At 44.2% G+C, this 19,949-nt stretch overlaps 1 protein-coding gene across 5 annotated transcripts in view; it reads left to right on the top strand.

Moving 5' to 3' along the window:
* Positions 1-19,949, top strand: part of RELCH (RAB11 binding and LisH domain, coiled-coil and HEAT repeat containing) — a 216,282-nt gene that overhangs the window by 137,066 nt on the left and 59,267 nt on the right. For all 5 annotated transcript variants that reach the window (XR_010786694.1, XM_066579173.1, XM_066579175.1 and 2 more), the window contains 6 exons: positions 148-304; positions 1,882-2,005; positions 2,704-2,752; positions 5,040-5,119; positions 6,633-6,739; positions 12,617-12,716. Coding sequence is in view for 4 of the 5 variants with exons in the window: in XM_066579173.1 (XP_066435270.1) it covers positions 148-304; positions 1,882-2,005; positions 2,704-2,752; positions 5,040-5,119; positions 6,633-6,739; positions 12,617-12,716 (617 nt within the window). In the remaining variant the exon portion in view is untranslated. The remainder of the gene's footprint in view (positions 1-147; positions 305-1,881; positions 2,006-2,703; positions 2,753-5,039; positions 5,120-6,632; positions 6,740-12,616; positions 12,717-19,949) is intronic.

Raw genomic sequence — 19,949 nt, 5'->3', positions numbered from 1 at the left:
TGACAGTCTTTCAAGTGAAGCTCCGAACATACAGACAATATTAGCAGTAGATTAACCGCTTTATGTCTGTCTTTAAGTTGATATTATTGGGAATCCCCATGATTGTTCTAGATTGTGGCTAACACTGTCTTCTGCCCTTGTTTACAGTGACTCGCTTTCCACGCCCGATATCACCTCTGCAGGATGTAGCCACCATCATTGGCAGTCGGGAGCAGTTGGCCGCGTTACTTCAGCTTTATGATTACCAGCTGGAGCATGAGGGAACCACTGGATGGGAAAGTTTACTTTGGGTTGTAAATCAACTGTGAGTTGGTCTTTCAGATTGTTTTACTACATATCAGAGTCCACAAAACCTCTCATCTTAGTCATTAATAAATACTGTTTCCCTGATAAGATCTACCCAGATAATGAGACCTACCCTTGTTTTTGGGGAAGGCTTGAAATATAAACCCTCCCCAAAAAATAAGCCCTAGCTAACCTGCATTAAAAAATATCAATACTCACCTGGTCATCAGCGCCCCGATGCCTTGCGATGGTCGGCGGCTCTGTGGCAAGCTGCAGTGTCCTCCATGCTGACATCTGTCAGCTTCTTTCTGGTGACTGAGCTTTAAATACTACACCTCCAGCAAAGCGAGTGCTGTGATTGGATCGAGCACCAGCCAATCACAGCTGGCGCTCGATCATTCACAGCCATTCAGTGAATGACATTACTGAATGGCTGTGATTTGGCTACACAGTGCTCTCTTTGCTGGAGGAGAGTATTCAAAGCCCAGTCACCAGAAAGAAGCTGACGAAGATGTCAGCACGGAGGACACTGCAGCTTGCCGCAGCGTGGCTGTAGACAATCGCGAGGCATCTGGATGCCACGGACCAGGTGAATATAAGCCCCCACCCCCCACCGAAAATAAAACCCTGGCTCTTGGGGGCAAAAATTAATATAGGACAGTATCTTATTTGCAGGGAAACACTGTAGTAGTTGCCTTTTCAACTGTAAGTTTCCTGGAGATCCAGAAATGCAATCATATTAACCAATTTAAATTTTATTTTTTTTAATGGTGAAATAATGCATCAAATGTGTCTACGGCTACCGTTCTGTTAACAGTGTTTGGTGTCTGTATTATATGATGCCCTGTGCCCTGTGCTTGAGGGGCAGCTACACTATTTAGATGGTAACATTTCTGTTCACACGACCCATAGAGTACAGGCTGGTACAACCATGAGGCATTGGCACCTGAGCTACGTGCAGATCCCTATTGCCCAAATCACTTCTGTTATATAGTTTTAAATTTACTGACCCCTCCTGACACTTCTACTGATAGACACTAAAGTGAGGTTTGTGTCCATAGAAGGGGCCATGGTCTTCCTATTGTAGTATGACTGATCAAAGCCAATGGCATCCATAACCTAGTGGTGGTCAGCGGCATTTGTCATGCTTGCTATACTGCACTTTCAGATTGGTGTCCTGCTCTCAGTCTTTATAAATGTACTCAAGTGTTTAAAGTTCAGTATTCGCTCGGTTATGCTGTTCTCCAATTTATGGCTTATTAGAAGGATCTGTGTTCTTGGGGGGGATCCAACCTTCACAATTGTTAACACTAAGAGGTTTCTGAGAGCCGTGGCACCATGGCTCCGTTCAGCCACAAGGCTCTATTCACACTACTAGTTGCACTGGGATGAAAACCACATTGACAAAACCGCCTGAATTTGATGTGGTTTTGAAGTGGTTGCAGAACCGCAAAACCATGCTGTTTTTGTTAAGGCTTTTAACGCACCCCAACCTCCCCTGTGTGAATACAGCATTTGGTTTCCTAGGACAGAGTAGGTCGATCTATAATATATGTGGTAGTTTTAGGTCATCTCTTAACAAATCTTCCTCTACAGATTACCACAACTGATTGAAATCGTGGGTCGCATCAATGTGGCATCAGCAGCTTATGTTCATGAGTTTTCAAGATATTTCTGGAGGTTGTGCAGGACGTTTGGAAAGATATTTACTAACACAAAGGTAAAAATCAGTAGTTTTTGTGTCTGTAATAGCATATTCAGCTTCAAAGGGCCATTTGTCTGTCAAATCTGCATCTTGGAACACGTGTCTTGTGTTTTGTGTTTTTTTGCTCTATATCCATTCTAAAATAAAATTAAGGACACATTTGGCAGCACGCAAATCAGGACCTACCTACTGATCTGACATTGAGCAAAGTGTGAGGGCAGCACCCCTACTGGTAGAACAATGACGCTGTGGCATACTAAGGGCACTTCCAGGACGACCTGTCAGGTGCAGTTGCCCCACAGGTCATCCCAGCAATGATCGTTCCTGTGCTTTTACATGAGAACAGTCATTGCTATTTAATGGAGGTGGTGTGGGCCGGGGATCGGTGTGGGCCGCCTGCCTCCATTCACAGTAAAAAGGCAGTCATTGGTAGATGGATGACTGCCTGTTTACATCAGCCGAAAGATTTAGGTTGCATCTTCAGTCAAAGCGGATGCCACTCCCATTGACATTAGTTGGTCTGTGATGTCATGAGTTTACCTTGGTTTAGAAGATTTTAGCAATTGACATCAATGCAGTTTCTATCAATCTGTCAGTGTCTCATGCACATCCTGTGAGGTTGTAGCCGATCTCCTACCACTTAGATTTAATCTTGTGTAGTGCTGTCATGAAGTCAATAAAAGTCAACTATAGATTAATGTCATATTTTCCAGGTAAAACCACAGTTTCAAGAAATTTTGAGGCTATCTGAGGAAAATATCGGTAAGTCTATTAAGCGAAAATCCTTGTCATTGGCAGCCTAAACACTGGTATACTAAAGACTCAGACACGTCTGAGACTCCGCCTTAAATATTCCTGATGGCCAAGATATTGCATATGTATTTATGCTTAGTGGGCTTGGTTTAGCCCTGTCAGGTACTTTGAGTCCCGTAAGTGTCAATTAACCAAATAAGGTTACATGTGAAATTTCCTACAAGTTTGACTTCATGTTTGCTGCAGATTTTTATTCTTTGGATTGTAAAGGAAAGGTGAAAAATTAGCCAAATTTAAGCTGTGCATAGACTGAACGATTATCGTTCAGAAAAGGGTTAAAACAAGCCAAACTCAACGATAGTCGTTTAAATGCAGCCAACGACTAACGAGAATCATGTGCTGCTTGTTCGTCAAGTTTCAGCTGGCATAACAATCTGTGCAGGTTGTGCAGTTTAACCCGTTTAGGACCAAGCACTGTAAATATATGGCGCCTGGTCCCGGGCTTTAAGCCCAGCCCTATGTAAAATTACGTCGGGGATTAAAGCCTCCTGCTTCTATAATCAATCAGAGGCAGGACGGGTTGTCAGCTGTTAGTAACAGCTGATAACCCGGAGAAGAAAACAGGAGGCGTTTTTAACCCTTCCTGCCCTCTCTGAATACACAGCGCTCAATGAGCGCCATGTACTAAAAAGTGGAAGTGTAACTTCCCACTACGGGGTCCAGGGGTTACGTGACCGCGGGGGTTCCCTGCTACAGCTAAGCTGCAGGGTCCCAGAAGACCCTCAACAGCCCTGCCAGTGACGGGTGTCACTACAGCTGATGTTTCTCCCTGTGTATGAGGCTCATGGATGCCTCAGCTACAGTGGGAAAACGTCAAATGAAGAAAAACAAAAAACGTGAATGTCCCCCAGAGGATCTTATATGATGTCATGAACATAGATGGTAAAAAACATAATTCCTTACATAAGTAGAACAATATTACAGAATACAACAATATATACATAAGAAAATAACCCAAAGCCGACGCCAACAAAAACAGTCGCCGTGTGCGCCCTCTAAACCAAAACCATACATACTAATATATCAAAACGTCCGAAACAAAATGAGGTACGCGTTCCCATACATTTTAGCGTATACAAATTTAAAAAAAAAAAAAGGTCATTTTTTTTCCCTTTTATTTTTTTTTTAAAGCTTTTTACCCCAATAGAACAAGAAAAAAACAGAAGTCAGTGAAAAAGATATATAGATATTTTTTTTTAAATCGCCCTATATGTCATGGAAAAAAGCTAATAATTTTAATGGCTAAAGGAAAAAAAATTAAGAATAAAACCACCAAATGGGTAAAATCCCTAAAGTGTCTGGTCCTTAAGTGGTTAACTCTGACATCGACTGTGTTTGAACCACCAACCAAACACTGAATGATTAATGAAGTAGGCTGGTTTTTCATAGCCAAGAAAATCATGCGAGATTTGTGACCCGCGAGATGCACTAATATGAACCCCAGTCTTTTGATATAAAATCATGGCATGTTCTAACGCCTCACGTTCCTTGGAACTCGTCCCGCGTTAATTTCCATGGAAGCCTTAATGCCTTGCATGCAATGTGAGGTTTACCAATGAAATCTATGGGAAACTCTCTCAATGCTCTATTGCTTGTGAAACTTGTACGAGAGGATCGGGACTTCACCAATACAATGCGTGTCTGCCTGTAAAACACCTTGCACCCGCACATTCACAAGTGAGATATCTGTCCGAGTTTCACGGCCCGCTATCGCGCTCACCTGATTATGTAGCCTGAGAACTTTACTATTCTCAGTGAGAATTGTGTAACCTAAACGAGCTGCCAGTCCGCTGCTGACGCCACCAAATGCTTTGTTCGGCCAAACGAGAATCCTAAGATTCATGTTCAGTATCCAAGGGGTGTTGGGCATCAGAATGACCATGCTCTCTCTGAGTTCTGTGCCGTTTTGGTTACTTTTCACTATGCATGGATGGAGTCTTATAGACTTCATCCACATATATTGTACTGTAAGGTGTCCCATCTGCTTTATGGAAATCACACCAAATACATGCAACAATTCATAACTCCCCCCAATTATGTTGCCGCTCTGGATAATTGTTTTAGGTCTCAGAATACTGAATATTTTATTCCATAATCTGGATACTAAGTTTCATAGCTGTTCCTTACACTGTATTATATAAAATATTATATTTAAGCATGTCAAAACTAGATCATCAAGTTCAGTAGTGTTGTAAATGATTGGATGGTGTATGTAATATGTGCTAATTTTTCTCAGATTCTGCAGCAGGGAATGGCGTTCTTACAAAAACTACAGTCCCCATCTATGCTACAGGAGTACTGACATGTTATAATCAGGTAAGTCAATTATTGAAAGCCAACGCCATCATTCTTCATTAGATTGGTGGTGTGGCAATATTTTATAAAATTAAATCATTTGCTGATGAATAAGGGGATTGTAGCCTTCCGGTCTTCTCATGATATCCTTAGTTCAGAGATTTTACAGGGTGGAGGAGTGGAGGAGACTTGCATAAGGGACCCCCCCCCCCCCCCCTTTCCTTTAGAGCACTTTTTGTTTCCTCCTCCCGTTCTTTGGGTCTGATCTTGGTCTTTTTTCCTGAAAAAGTCTTTGCATCCTTTCTAACATTTTTTTTAAATATTCGGTCGTGAGAGCAAAATCTGACCACGAACGGGGATCCTGTTGCCTGGCTTGCGATTTTAAAATGCTTGGTCAACACTACCGTGACTGCTTACAAAGCTGATGAGGTGGAATCAGTCGCCCTCACATATAGCGCATTATGTATACAATTACCCTTCCTTATGCTGTGGAGGTTTCACTATGCCCCATTCTTGGTGAACCTATTTCAGAGTTTCCTCTGGTCTAAAACCTATTCTATAGCCTGTTTAAGGTTATTCTCCATCTCGATCCAAGGGCGGCCTTACTACACCATGACACCCAAGTTTTATGTCTCACTTCCCTCTTTCTGGCAGCTCACTCTTGAAAGAAAATGAATAACCCCTACAAGGTCCATACCCATTCTCCCACTCTCGTCTTTCTCTCTCTAGATCATATTTTCTTCCTTTCTTTTTCTTTTCTAAGCACTTTGTTTCGGGTTCAGTTGTTATCCTTGGAGCATTCCCCTGCTATTCTGGTTGAAATTGAAGCTACTCTTCTCCAGCTTCATTGACCAGTGAGGCATCACTGCACATACCGAATTGTTTAAACTATGCCCTCAAGTTCTTTTTTTTTTTTTCTCGTATGTTTTTTAACCTTAGTGTGTACCTTCTCCCGGACTCCTTCACTTAATGTGTTTTTCTGTCTCATACAGTCTTTGGTTAGCCTAGACCTTTTGTGTTTGACAGACATTGAATTGTGTTTGTAATGGAATTTTTCCGAATAAAGTCAACTTTTTCAGGTAGAAAATGAACACCATTCATTAAAGTATGTCATGCATATCTGTTGTCCACTGCCGATCTGCTGGGTAGCCAATATAGCTGCGCCCAGGTCATCGCCACTTGTTCTTTACTAGAGATGAGCGAGCGTACTCGGAAAAGCACTACTCGCTCGAGTAATTTGCTTTATCTGAGTATCGCTGTGCTCGTCCCTGAAGATTTGGGTGTCGGCACGGAGCGGGGAGCTGCAGGGGAGAGCGGGGAGGAACGGAGGGGAGATCTTTCTCTCCCTCTCTCCCGCCCGCTCTCCCCTGCTCCCCGCTGCGACTCACCTGTCAGCCGCAGCGGCACCCGAATCTTCAGGGACGAGCACAGCGATACTCGGATAAAGCAAATTACTCGAGCGAGTAGTGCTTTTCCGAGTACGCTCGCTCATCTCTATTCTTTACTTTTCCAATATTTTGCTATATCTTTTCAGGAAGAAGACCGCAAGCTGCTTGTTGGCTTCCTTGAGGATGTAATGACTATGCTCTCATTATCTCATGCTCCTCTAGACAGTTTGAAAGCTGCTTTTGTGGAACTAGGGTAGGTAAATCTGTCATGGCTATCCGGCACCAATACAACGTAACATATAACATCCTTTAAAGGGGTATTGTGAGACTTTGGTAATTTTTTTTCTATCGATGACCAACAGATCTTCCATGGATAATTGTGGGAACCTGCCGGTCAGATTCCTGCAGATCAGCTGGTTCTTGGTACCACTGTCGCTATGGCCTGCGGAGGAAGCTAAGATTGATATTGTAAGGGAGCACCGCTTTGGTCAGGGCTTTCAACTTCCACTGACCATGACGACAACTGCATTGGGAGTCAGCTGATCTTTGGTGATATGAGCAGCATGGGCCTCTGTTGACCATCAAAAGAAATAGTTAACAAAGGCCTCCTGGAATACTCCTCCAGGGTCATGGGGTCCAATCCCCTGCTCAGTGCAGGATTCACTAAATCATACCAGGCAGATATTTGTTCAGCCTTTGTTTGAACACTTCCATTGAAGGAGAACTCGCCACCTCCCGTCATGTGGTTGGGGTTAGAAAACCTGTTTTCAGATCTACTAAATAATTCAGGATTAATCAAAGGAGCGGTCTTTTCTTCAGGACCCCACTTTTTAGAATCTAGAGCAGGCAGCAGCTACAAAGAGGAGCTGTAAAGTCTGTACATTGCACACAAAGCCTCTTGGCTCCAATGATGTGTAATTTTTCTTGTGGCGCTGCAGTGGAAAGTTGAACACAACGCAGTGTTTCTTTATAACCGAGTGAAGGGGCCATTACAGTTTAGCATCATGTGCAGCGCTCATCGTCAAAGGACCCTTGTAATGGGAATTGCACAGTGAGATAATTTAGGTGATTGTCTTGAGGATCAATGACTGTCAATTAATCGGTTGCTATCTGTAGTGGAAGCTGGCAGCAAGTGTCTAATTCACCTGAATTTCTCTTGGCACTATGAAGTGCACATTACCCACAGAAATCCCTGTCCGCTGTGGTTGAAGGAAATGCGTCCTCAGAAAGTAGCTTGTTTTAAATCAAGTTTTTATGTTACACTATGTAACAAATTGCAACTTTTTTCTGTCCTTTGGCATTGGGCTTCAGGTCCACAGGGAAAATCAGGCCCGCCACGGATTCTCCATGCAGAATCCCGCAACGGGTCCCTCCTTTCCCTGGGACATGAGGCTAAAAAAATATTAAACTTAGCTGTCCGGATGCTGCGGATCTTCCCTCCGTCACGGCCGGATCTTCTTTCTTCTGCCCGGCGGATGTGCTCAGCACACCGGCAGCGTGCCACGCGCATGCGCTGGGCAGATCCGCTGGGCCGAAGAAAGAAGATCCGGCCGCGACTGAGGGAAAATCCGCAGCGTCCAGACAGGTAAGTTTTAATTGAGATACAAGTGTTCCGCGGATCCGGACGGCTTCCATAGGCTTCAATAGAAGCCTGCGGGAGCCGTCCCTGTGGGAGACCTACACTAAAATGGAGCATGTCGCGTTTTTTTCCCGCACACGCAATCCGCGCCTGATGGGAAAAATTACATCCGGAGGTATTTAACTACCTGCGGGTGTCCAATGCATCCCTATGGGGCGCGGATCCGCGTGCGGGAAAAGCGCTGCGGATGTTAAATCCTCTTTTTACCGTGGACATGAGGCCTTAGTTTTGTGTTCCGGTTTCCCCATGTCTAGGAAGTACAGAAAATAGCAATTATACCTTCCAAAGTTTGCTTTTGTGCTCAGGAGAATGAATTTTTTTATATTTTGCATATCCCCCATGTACGTAAATGGGTAACAAATCTTTATTTTTATAAACAGACAACATCTAGATCAAAAGTAATGTTTATATTTAAAAACAAAGACAATATTTAGAAATGTGTGGTTTTTCTAGATTTACGATGTACTACATGCCACTTTCCCGAATTAGTCCCCATATGTAGTCTCCCATCATGCTCTCATTGTACTGTCCTTGGTATCGACGTTCAAAGGCCATAATATCTTGGTGAAAGCGCTCCGCTTGAAATGATCCAAGTGAGCATCAAAGATGAAGAGTTTTAGAGACATCCTGCAACCCATCTTGCCAAAGGTCCTAACCAGAGTTTCAACCAGCTTCACATAGTTGTGGGCCTTGTGATCCCCGAGGAAACCTTTAACTATTGCCACAAAGCTGTTGCAAACTGCATTTACCTTTCTGGTCAGCCTCTTTGGGAATCCAGTGCACTTGATGAGCTTCTTTACCTGCAGTCCAATGAAAACACCAAGATGGGCTGCAGGATGTCTCTAAAACTCCATATCCTTGATACTCACTTGGATCACTTCAAGCGGAGCATGGAAGAATACTCAGAGAAGCTGGGAATGCTTCCACCAAGATATTATGGCCTTTGAACGTCGATACCAAGAAACGTACAATGAGAGCATGATGGGAGACTACATATGGGGACTAATTCGGTTAAGTGGTGTGCAGTACCACCGTAAATCTAGAAAAAACACACATTTCTAAATATCTTTGTTTTGAAGTATCAATAAACATTACTTTTGATCTAGATGTTTGTTTATAAAAATAAAAATGTGTTCCCCATTTAAGTATATGTGGATATGCAAAATATAAAACATTCTCCTGAGCACAAAAGCAAACTTTGGCAGGTATAATGGCCATTTTCTAAACTTTTGAGACATAAAGCAGGAAATAGCACAAAGTGTGTTACATGGTGCACTTTGTTAATATATATTTAATTTCCCTTGTCACTATGAATGTTTTCTTAATTAGTTTTTTTCTACAAAGTAGACCCTGCGGAGGTGAGCGCCAGCTATTAACAGCAGTTTGGTAAAGAGGAAGTTCAGTGCACCAATAGAACAAAGACTAAATTATCCCTCAGACTACATCATTGTTCTGTAAGAGCGTACTTCATAACAAGTCAGCATTTTGAACATTTAGGTAAATGAAGTAATTCGCTCTTTTAAACGATTAATCTGCTCGTCTAAACGGGCCCCAGCTTTCACTGCAGTCCTGCCTGTGATGAGATGACTGCTGCAAAGTTTATGCTGCAGAAAGTGTTAGTCTGTTAGTGCGAAAGCTGCAAGAGATTTGAATTGTTTATTTTTTTAAATATATCGTTCTACTATGATTAGTAATGAGGGGGCGTTCAAAGCTTTAAAGATTACGCAGGTTAAGAAAATTGAGTTTTATATACAGAAAATATTCTTCTGTACTTAACGCTGTTGAATCCTTGCAAAAAGCCTATATACTTAACCCCTTAAGGACATGGTCTTTTTTCGCCTTAAGGACTCGATTTTTGGTGGATTTTAACCCCTTCGTGACTAGCCCATAGTGTTTCTACATCCTAGTCAAGTGAGCTTTCATCCCTGAGGACGTAAAAACATGCTTCCTGCAGGGAATAAAGCCACATGGGCTATGGCCGTGACAGCTCCATGCTGTCGGTGCCCACAGGTAGCCAACAGCCTGGAGCTGTCATCCCGGGCCGCAGGGATGACACCCCCTGTCCCCCCCCATCCCCCCCAACCGCTGGCAATGCTATCGGCGCTTTTCGTTGGATAGAGCTGACCGCATTAAAGTGCAAATCAGTTAGATTCAGCTGTTCTCATGGATCGGATCCATTGGGGCAGCTCTGATTGCTCACCCGCCTTCTCTGTGGTGTCCCACGGTGAAATCATCCTCTTGGACCCGTTGCTGATCTTCTGCGCATGCACGCCAGACAGTCACGCGCATGCGCAGGAGGCCAGGAGCCCCGGCAAATTTAAAATCTCCTGGCTCCTGAAGGTAGCCAGGAATCAGGAGATGTCACCAGGGACCGCAGTGAGTGGTCCCCGGGCCCGTGATCACAGTTATCCAATGAATAATGGCAGTCACAAAAAAATTTTTAAAAGTTAAAAAAAAAAATTCAAGTTTCACCTTCCCTCATGGATCGGCTCCATGGAGAAGGTGAAAATACTCACCCCGGGTCCTCTGCGATGTCCCGGTCTTCCGGGACCTGAAGTCCCCTTCTGTGCACAGAGGGGCTCGCACCCCGGGGAATTCCAAATCCCTCTGCCTCTGTGTAGCCCGGAACAGAGAGATGTCACTGGGGATGTGATCATTGTCATCCAATGGATAACAGTGATCATTTAAAGTAAAAGAAAAGTGTAAAAAAAAGTTTTTAAAAAGCTTACTTTTCATCTCCCCTCACGGATCATATCCGTGAGGGAGGATGAAATTACATACGCAAGGCCCCCGGATTTATCTGTGGACCTTACCCCAGCTTCTGCGCACGCGCCCGTCGCCAAAATGGTGGCCGAATGCACAAAAGCGTGGAGTGCCAGGCTAATTTAAATTCTCCCTGCTCCTGGCTACAAAACTTAGCTGAGAGCCTGGAGATTTAACAGGGGGCCGCGGTAAACGGTTACTGATCCAATGGATAATGGAGATAGCATGTTACCATAGCAACCAGCCGGGCTCTCTGCGATTACATCACGATAGCCCGAGGACGTCACAGAGGGAGCACACCCCTTCTTTGAACCCTTTCACATGCAGCGATCGACATAGGTCGCGTCGTGTAGGGGTTAACAACGGGGGTCGCTGCTCCGATGCACCCCCCGCTGTTGCAGCTGGGGCCTGGCTATCAGTGACAGGAGATCTCTTGTGATCTCGTGCAATCCCCAGGACGTAGGTTTACACCCTGTTGCGGTAAGTACCCTGCTGGCAGGACGTAAACTTACACCCTGGAGCTGGAAGGAGTTAGAGGGTTTCCAGGAATAGCTTAACCAACAAACCCGTCCTCGGACTAGAGAATTACTGCACAGTTTGGGAGAGACGAGGTTTGGGGAAAGAGCCTAAGGCCTCCCTCACTCAGACGTTTCTGTGCAGTGCTACACGCTGTACAATGCTCTGTCATTTCAATGGGGCTGCTCCGCTATCAGTGCCTAGACAAAAAAGTTTGTTTGCTGTTGCAGAATTCCTTTTAAGTGCGAACCAATCCCATCCATATCTGTGCCTTGTCATAAGTATGTATGTTATAAGTGTGTATAAATATCCATGCCTCTTCAGATCCAATCCACTTAGCCTGAAGAAGAACCCTGCGTTGGTTCGCAAGCTCGCTGTAACATGTATTTTTGTTAGCCATTAAAAGGTATCATATCTACAAGATTACGTCGTTTCTCTTGCTGAGAACAATCACACTTTGCTCCACTGGCTAACACGGTACTAAACCTTTTCATGTTACGGATACTACGCTACCAAATATGTGGAGCTTTTAATATTAAAAAAAAAAAATTGTGCTAATATGTGAAAAAGCACCATGGAGTTCTTTTTTTACACTTATGTCCTCCTAGGGGACTTGTACAATTACAGCTATGATAAAGAATTACAGGACTTCTGTACTGCAATGCCTTATCGTTTGTATTAACGATCATAGGCTTTGGCAACGCCTATATCTGGCGTCCTGCTGCCGTGGCAGCCAGTTGTGCTCTCCATGATTACATTGCGAGAGTCCGATGAGTTTACAGAGAGAGCACGTTGTGTAGGGGTTAGCAGGGGTTTCTGTCCCGATGCACCCCTGCTGTTACAGGAGGAGGCTGGCTGTCGGTGACAGCTGGCTCCTGCTGCCGGATAGCGTGAGAGCTCTTATGATTTCGCACTATCCTCGGGGTGTAACTGTTGCACTGAGGTTCTCCCTACCAGGACATAGTTATACACTGTGGCGTTGAGGGGTTCAAGGCATGCACCACTTTTAGTTCATAATATTGCGCTACACGTACGCCGGCCATGAGGGGATGGAAGGAAGAGAAAGCCGACTGGCAAGTTGAGACAGATATATTCTGTGCAGAGTTTTGATGCATTTTGCGATGACTTGTGTTAATGTCACAGGGTGATTGAGTTTACACCCCTTATTGTTTGTGCCTAGTAGACCATTAATAAGTTGTGTTCCTCCTGCAGGACTAATCCAGCCTACCACGAGCTGCTGCTGACGGTGCTCTGGTATGGGGTTGTCCACACCTCGGCGCTGGTGCGGTGTACTGCTGCAAGAATGTTTGAGGTTAGTTTCCAAGTGGAATTCCTTAATATTACTATATTACTAGTACTGTGAGATGGAGCAGAAGGAATATATGAGCTCTATGGCTGAAGTTTAATACAAGCAAGCCTGTGTGATATCTATCTTTCCTCGATGAGAATGGTCTTCCAGTATTTGGACTTTTCATATCGTCTGACATTAACCTTATAATACTCCACGTCCTTGCATTTAATAACCAGACTAACCACCCTTTGCCTCTCTTTACTTGGTCTCCATTTACAACGTTGCTTGTCTTTCCTTCATAGTCTGAGAAGGTACTTATATATTTGCAGACAACACTTGATGGTTATTCACACAGCAGAGGTCCATATTATATAGCGGTGTGAACTAGGGGGGGGGGGGGGTGTAGGCTTGGTCAGATACCGTTGTTGAGTGTTTATCAGGTAAGAGTGTTTCTCAACTCCAGTCCTCACGCCCAACAGGTCAGGTCTTCAGGTTTTTCTCAATGTTGCACAGGTGATGTAATTATTGTTGCTGCCTCAGATATTACCACAGGTGTTCTCACTATAGGAGATCCTGAAAACATGACCTATTGGGGACGCTGAGGACTGGAGATGAGTTACACTGGAGACTCTGTAGGGTGGACACACAGAGCCAGGGGACTCCAGAGATGCCACGCTTCCTGCTAAAACAAGTATGTGCTCAGCCGCTGCTGGCCAGGCACAGTTGGCATGATCTTGTTTGATCAATGCAGTGATCAGGATTTAGAGTGTCATATGCCACAGGCATGATGGGAGGAGGGTGGAGCGTGAGTTGCATGTGCTGCAGAGAATCTCTGTTCATCAATACAATTTAAAGGGGTCGTGATTTGCGGACCGCTGTACTAAAAGGTAGTGTGTAGAGATGAGCGAACCTACTCGGCCACGTCCCTTTTTCGCCCGAGCGCCGCGATTTTCGAGTACTTCCGTACTCGGGCGAAAAGATTCGGGGGGCGCTGTGGGTGAGTGGGGGGTTGCAGCGGGGAGTGGGGGGGAGAGGGAGAGAGAGGGCTCCGCCCCGGCGCCCCCCGAATCGTTTCACCCGAGTACGGAAGTACTCGAAAATCGCGGTGCTCGATCGAGTAATTACTCGAAACGAGTAGGTTCGCTCATCTCTAGTAGTGTGGCCCACAGACTCTGCCCAGTCAGGTTGATGGGCCTAGTAGTGTCCTCCGTGATATTTCTGTGTGTTGCAGCCTGTTAGAGACTGGAATCTGCAGTTCTTTGCGCAGACTATAGAACACAGCACAGTAGCCAGGCTTCCCCCACTGGTTCAGAAGGAACTTTGAACTATATGTACACCCTCCAAAGGGGAAAACCTGGGGGAAATAGAGTACGTCATATAATGGTCAGAAATAGTGTTATTCCTTATATGCACACGGCAGCTAATTCTGTAAGATGAGGGATGCTTGACACAAGGGTGACTATTGGTAGTTGTGTCCTTGACTGACAACATACATAAAGTATTAAGGGGCTTTCACACAGTGAAGAATTATTCTGCAACACGCACCTAAAGCCACAGAAAGGTCTACACCAAAATCCCCATGTACACATACGGGCTATGGAGCAGGAACGGGCAGCGGTAGACGAAGCTACGTGATGCAGAATAACTCCACACTCTGTGAATACACCTAAATGAGCCTTGTACTTTGTACGTGGTGTAAGATTGGAAAGTCCCATCTGCTCTCCTAGAAATCAGCAAAGAACCTGTAAGTCTATTTGACTTTGCCTAGTGTGAGAATATTTTATTAGTGAAGTGTTAGGGTTTTTTTTTTGTTTTTTGTCCTTTTTTTTTTTTTTCTTTTCTGAGGATGATGAGATCATGGTTTGCTTGAACAGTTATGATTAATTGCATTGTTTGGGTGTGGTTATGTGTTTTTATGTCTATTATGCTTCGGGGGTAATTCTATACAAATGATATGATTGAAATATAATGTATGGGTGAATTTACACCTGTTGCAGACTACACAATTTTTCCGTCCAAATGATTGGAAACGTAACGGAGTTGATGCAAACAGAGGAAAGTGATCCTTTTGCTTTCCTTTTTTCTGTTTTCTGTTTTAAATCCCATTGAAATCAATTGGGAAAGAACTTAAATCCTGCCTCCAGAAAATGTTGGCTCTAATTTTAGTTTTTTGAGCACTGCTCAGCCAAGCAATTCAGCACTCAATGAACCAGTCAGTCATTGCTTTCTGGAGGGGCGGGGTTTATGAATCCCGTAACCAGGAATTGATATTCTGTGGGTGTTCGAGGACTGCGAAACGCGTCGGAGCTGTGGAGAGCAGCGGGAGGGACCAGGCTTGCTAGGTAAGTATAGAAGACGTCCCCCTGAAAATAAAACTTTATATAATGCAGATTCTTATTTTTGGGGAAACACAGTATGTGTTTAAAAAGGAAAAAAAACGGGTTCTAATTTGTTTGGCTTTTTTCCATCACAAAAATAGTCCTGCAAGTTAGTCTTTTTTTTTTTTTTGCATTTAAAAAACTGATGAAACTGAAGTGAAATATGTGCCATTGGAATCTATGGCATTTTACTGGATCAGTTTGAGTGTTTTTTCCCCATTTTTCTGCTTTTAGGACAGAACAGGGAAACTGAAAACAGGAGGCTGATGTGGACTGTTTGAACCAAACTGTAACTCATAAACAAATGTGTGACAACTATCATTGGCCCCATACAAAAACTAAGTTCCATTAATACAACCATACGTCAGAGAGTAACCCTCTGCTTACTGAAGTGTGTTCATGCTCAGCAGTCAGCTGACAAACATTTAGGGTGGCTTCACACAAGCATGTTTTTGTGCATGCATACGCACGCACAAAAACACGTCTGTTAGAGCCAATGCATTCCCTATAGTGTGTCAACATGTCAATGTTTTACAGGCGTGTGTCTGCAAGGACAAGACGTGCACCATAGGGAAGACACATATTGTCTGCAATGGAGTCACGGCTGCTGCCGGCGGCTCCATTGAAGATAATGGTCTGCCAGCACCCCTTAATTTTTTTTCAGAGAAGACCTTTAAATATAAACTACTCCCTAAAAAACAATCGTACAAAAAAATGAAATATATATATATATATATATATATATATATATTATAGCATATTTTTCGCTCTATAAGATGCACCTGATGATTAGACGCACCTAGGTTTTAGAGAAGGAAAATAAAGAAAAAATTATTTTGAACTCCCCCAGACCAGGCAGTAGGAATAAAGAGCAGTAGTACTGCCTTGGAATGAAGTGTATACCACCAGATAACCTGCCATTAAGGATCCAGGAAAGCTGAGTGTAAATGTAATGGTCATCTTTCTACTTGTCACCCAGCTTTCCTGGACCCCTGAATGTCATGTTTGACTAGTTATAGCATTGCATGTTGTATACATGCTTGCATAACTCTGGAGTTCGCATTCAGGATCCTGGAAGAGCTGGGTGACAATGTAATAAGATTCCATCAGTTGTCACCCAACTTTCCAGGAGCTCTGCATGGCATGTCTCATTATGGTTATGTATGGAGTATATATCTGTGCATAACTAGGCAGAAATGTTTACAACATACAGGCAGCTCTCTCCCCTTCCCCCTGCTATGTAGGCGGCAGATGTGAGAGCTGTCTTTAACTACAGCTGATTGATAAGTCAGAGGGGGAGGGGGGGGCAGTAGTTCCTCTTACTAATCAGTTTTATGTGCACTGGGCTCTGCTATTATCACGCTGTCTGTGGGCTTCATAGCAGGAGCCACTGGCTGCCTGACCAGCTGTCGAGCTGCCTGCTGCTCCCCCGCCCCCACCAGTCAGCTGTTTTATGAGCGCTGGGATCTGCTATGGAGCGATCATTATTGCACTCTGTGAGCTTCATTTCAGGAGCCGCCGGCCGCCCATAAAACAGCTGAGCTCCCTGCTACTCCCCCGCCCCCACCAATCAGCTGTTGGGCGGGCCGCTCTGCTCTCCTGCTGTGTTGGCTTTGTATGCCTGCTGCACATTCGCTCTATAGGACGCACTGACTTTTTCTCCCCACTTTGGAAGGAAAAAAAGGGCGTCTCATAGAGTGAAAAATACGGTACTTGTCCACTTTTTATAGTGTCCACCGTGGGGGTGAAAAACACGTCTGCCACATGCTGCAGAAGTTTCCTTCATTCCCATGGGGAATAAAGAATTCCCTGCCGCACCTGTCACAGATGACAGCTGCGGTAGGGGATCCAGCTGCCGGCATCCTGTAATTTTTCAGGGAAAGGCTTTAAATATAAGCTCTTCCCTGAAAAACAAGACAAACTAGTGTAAAAAATTTAAAAAGACACATGGTCAGCCGTGCCCTCTCTGTGCTGTCCCTGGCTCTGCAATGCAGTTCTTTGAGCAGATGGGGATTTAAAATCCCCGCCTGCTGAACAAGCTGCTCCTGATTGGCTGAGCACCTATGTACACACACACTTGTGTGAAGCCACCCTTATGCAGGGAATGTTGGTACGAAGGCCTTTAACGTGTCGGTCTTTTTTGTGCTTGTATGCTCCGCTCAGGCACGCACATCTACAACAAAGACCAGTGTTGTGATTATACCTCAATAATGACGTTTGACTTCAGCAGTTTGTGTGGAGGAAAAAGGATTTTCATAAAATGTCCAGTGTAAGATTTTGTCATGAAGACTAGCCCATTGTAACTGAGGCTCAGGACACTCCAGAGGATCCACAAATCTTAGCAAAACCTCTACATTGAAAGGGGTGAAATCTTCAAACATGACCACCTCTGCTTTATTTTCTTTTTGAGAAAAGTTGCAGCGTTTGGATGAGCCTTTTTTTCAGCTAGCCACTTGCTGATGCTTTAATCTGCTGTGGTTATCCTGTGTGCTAACCCGCAGCATATCCAGTATGTATGAATATACCCTCATACTGTTTATATGTCGTGCAAAAAAGGAGTAAAAGTCTACACACAGGCAAAAACATATAGAAAAGGGGAAATTCATAACACAGGTTACGCCACTTTCTGATGTCACAAATTTTTGAACAGGTCTCACTTGCTGAAAAGTTGCTACGTTTTTCCACGTTTTCTGCTGCCCTTTTAATTAAAAAAACAAACAGGTAAACAGGTTGGAAAAGGTCAGCAGTTATAGCGTAAATCTTGAGTTGAACAGGAAGCGCATTGGTGGCCCAAGATCCGACTAATGTAATCAGGAGTTTGTGCCGCTTACATTTGGTGCACCTTATTTCAGTGCCTCTTATCCCACACCAGCGTGTAAGACACCAATCTTTAATAAATGTGCCCCAAAATTCTTACTGAAAATTGTTAAAAATATTGATACACAAAGATGATTTTATAGAGAGATCCTCACATAATGGCACAGTACGGAGTAGACGCACATGTAACTCATAGAATGCTAAGTTTTTAGCTTGGATTCAAACTGAAGTACCCGTCAAAAGTTTGGACACGCCTTCACTTTCCATGATTGTTTTTCTACATTGAAGATCCATATTGAAGACAAACTATGAAGGAACGTGCATGTAATTAAGTGGCAAACAAAGTGTTAAACCAGAATGTTCGACTTTAGACGTTAAATGTAGCCCTTTTGCGTTTGACAGCTTTGTCAACTCTTTGGGAGAATGCAGTCCGTTTCATAAGTTGGTGACTTGGAGTGGTTTCGCAGCTGCCTTAAAGGACTTCCCAGAGGTGTGGAGTTCTTGCTGGTTGCTTTTTTCTCTAACCGTCTAACTAGTGTCAAACTGTTGAAAAGCGCTGCAAAAAAGAGTCACAGCCCTGTCCTCTGCAGCAGAGGTGATTCTTGGTCTTGGAGCATTCCTCATGAATTCCAGTTTCATCAGGATTTATGGTTTTTTATGACTGCACTTGAGGAATACCTTCAAAGGGCTTGATATTTTCTGGATTGACTGACCTTGATGTCTTTAAAGTAATGATGGGCTGTCCTTTCTGTTAGTTGAGTAATTCTTGCTATAATGTGCATTAGATGAGTAGCTGAATAGGACTAAGCACTGTATATAACTGATTACCCACCCTATTGTGACTATTGCCCCGTGTAAACATAATTTAAGAGATGCTGCCAGCTGTAATTGATGTAGCGCCTTCTGCATTTTGCAAGACAGTAATGCTGTTTTAACCCCTTCCCGCCCCAGGACGTACATTTATGTCCTGGAGCATCGGGGTATGTATGCAGAGAGGTCGCCGGGCGACCTCTCTGCTTACAGCGCGGGCGTCAGCTGTTTATTACAGCTGACACCCGCAGGCAATAGCCGCAATCGTCCGATCGCGGCTATTAACCCTTTAAATGCCGCTGTCAATCCTGACAGCGGCATTTAAATCCCCCCGAATGTCCCGCACGCCGACACCCCCCACTCCGCGGTGATTTCGGGGGAGCCGTGCAGGTGTCATGGCAGCCAGGGGCCTTTATGCCATCAGCATATCAGCAACATGTGAATACACCCTACAGGCCGGGCCCTCACGAAAGAGTTGCATTTAGCATGTGGGACAGATTCCGCCTGGGAGCACAGCCAGTGACCCTGCGTACCTCCTTTTTACTGTACTGTGGATCACCACAGAGGCATTCAGGCAGTCATCCGAAGTACTTTTATTTTTGTTTCTTTTGTGTGTCCCGAGCCATGCCCACAGCCTATATGCAATTTAATTGCATATGGCCTGCAGGTCGGACGCCTCCATTGACATCAATGGAGGCTGTCTGCGCAGATTCCACGGCAAGAGTGTGCTGAAATGTTTCTTCCACACGCGAAATATGCAATTCATATCCGTGAGTCTGAAGGCAAAATCAAAACTAAATGCCTGCACTTCGCCACGGTAAGTCCGTGCGGATTGCGATCATACAATACAAATCAGGTCATTGAGACCAGCCTAAGGCGACAAGAAATCCCACAAATGAAGTCTTGACAAGGCATACCATTCCAGGTGACCACCTCATGAAGCTGGTTAAAAGAGTTCCCAGAATGTGAAAAGCTGACATCTAAGCATAAGGGGGCTATTTTTGACGAATATGAAGTGCTGTATAATGCATATTTAACCATTTTTGCTTACTTCCTCAGGGGGTTGTGTAGTTGCCGTGGGGTCTACTGTGTGGATACTTTTCATACAAGGCGGATTCCCAGATCATTAGTCTTTAATCAAAGATCTTTTTCGGTCTGGAAATGCTGACCGTTTCTAACAATCAAGAGGTTAAAGCTTTTCAGCAATCTGCATTTTTTTGTACCGTTTTGCTTATCGATTTTCTTTTAA

The sequence above is a fragment of the Eleutherodactylus coqui genome, chromosome 9, assembly GCF_035609145.1.
Source record: "Eleutherodactylus coqui strain aEleCoq1 chromosome 9, aEleCoq1.hap1, whole genome shotgun sequence".
In the NCBI taxonomy this organism is placed as follows: domain Eukaryota; kingdom Metazoa; phylum Chordata; class Amphibia; order Anura; family Eleutherodactylidae; genus Eleutherodactylus; species Eleutherodactylus coqui.
This window is presented reverse-complemented; position numbering and strand designations above follow the sequence as displayed.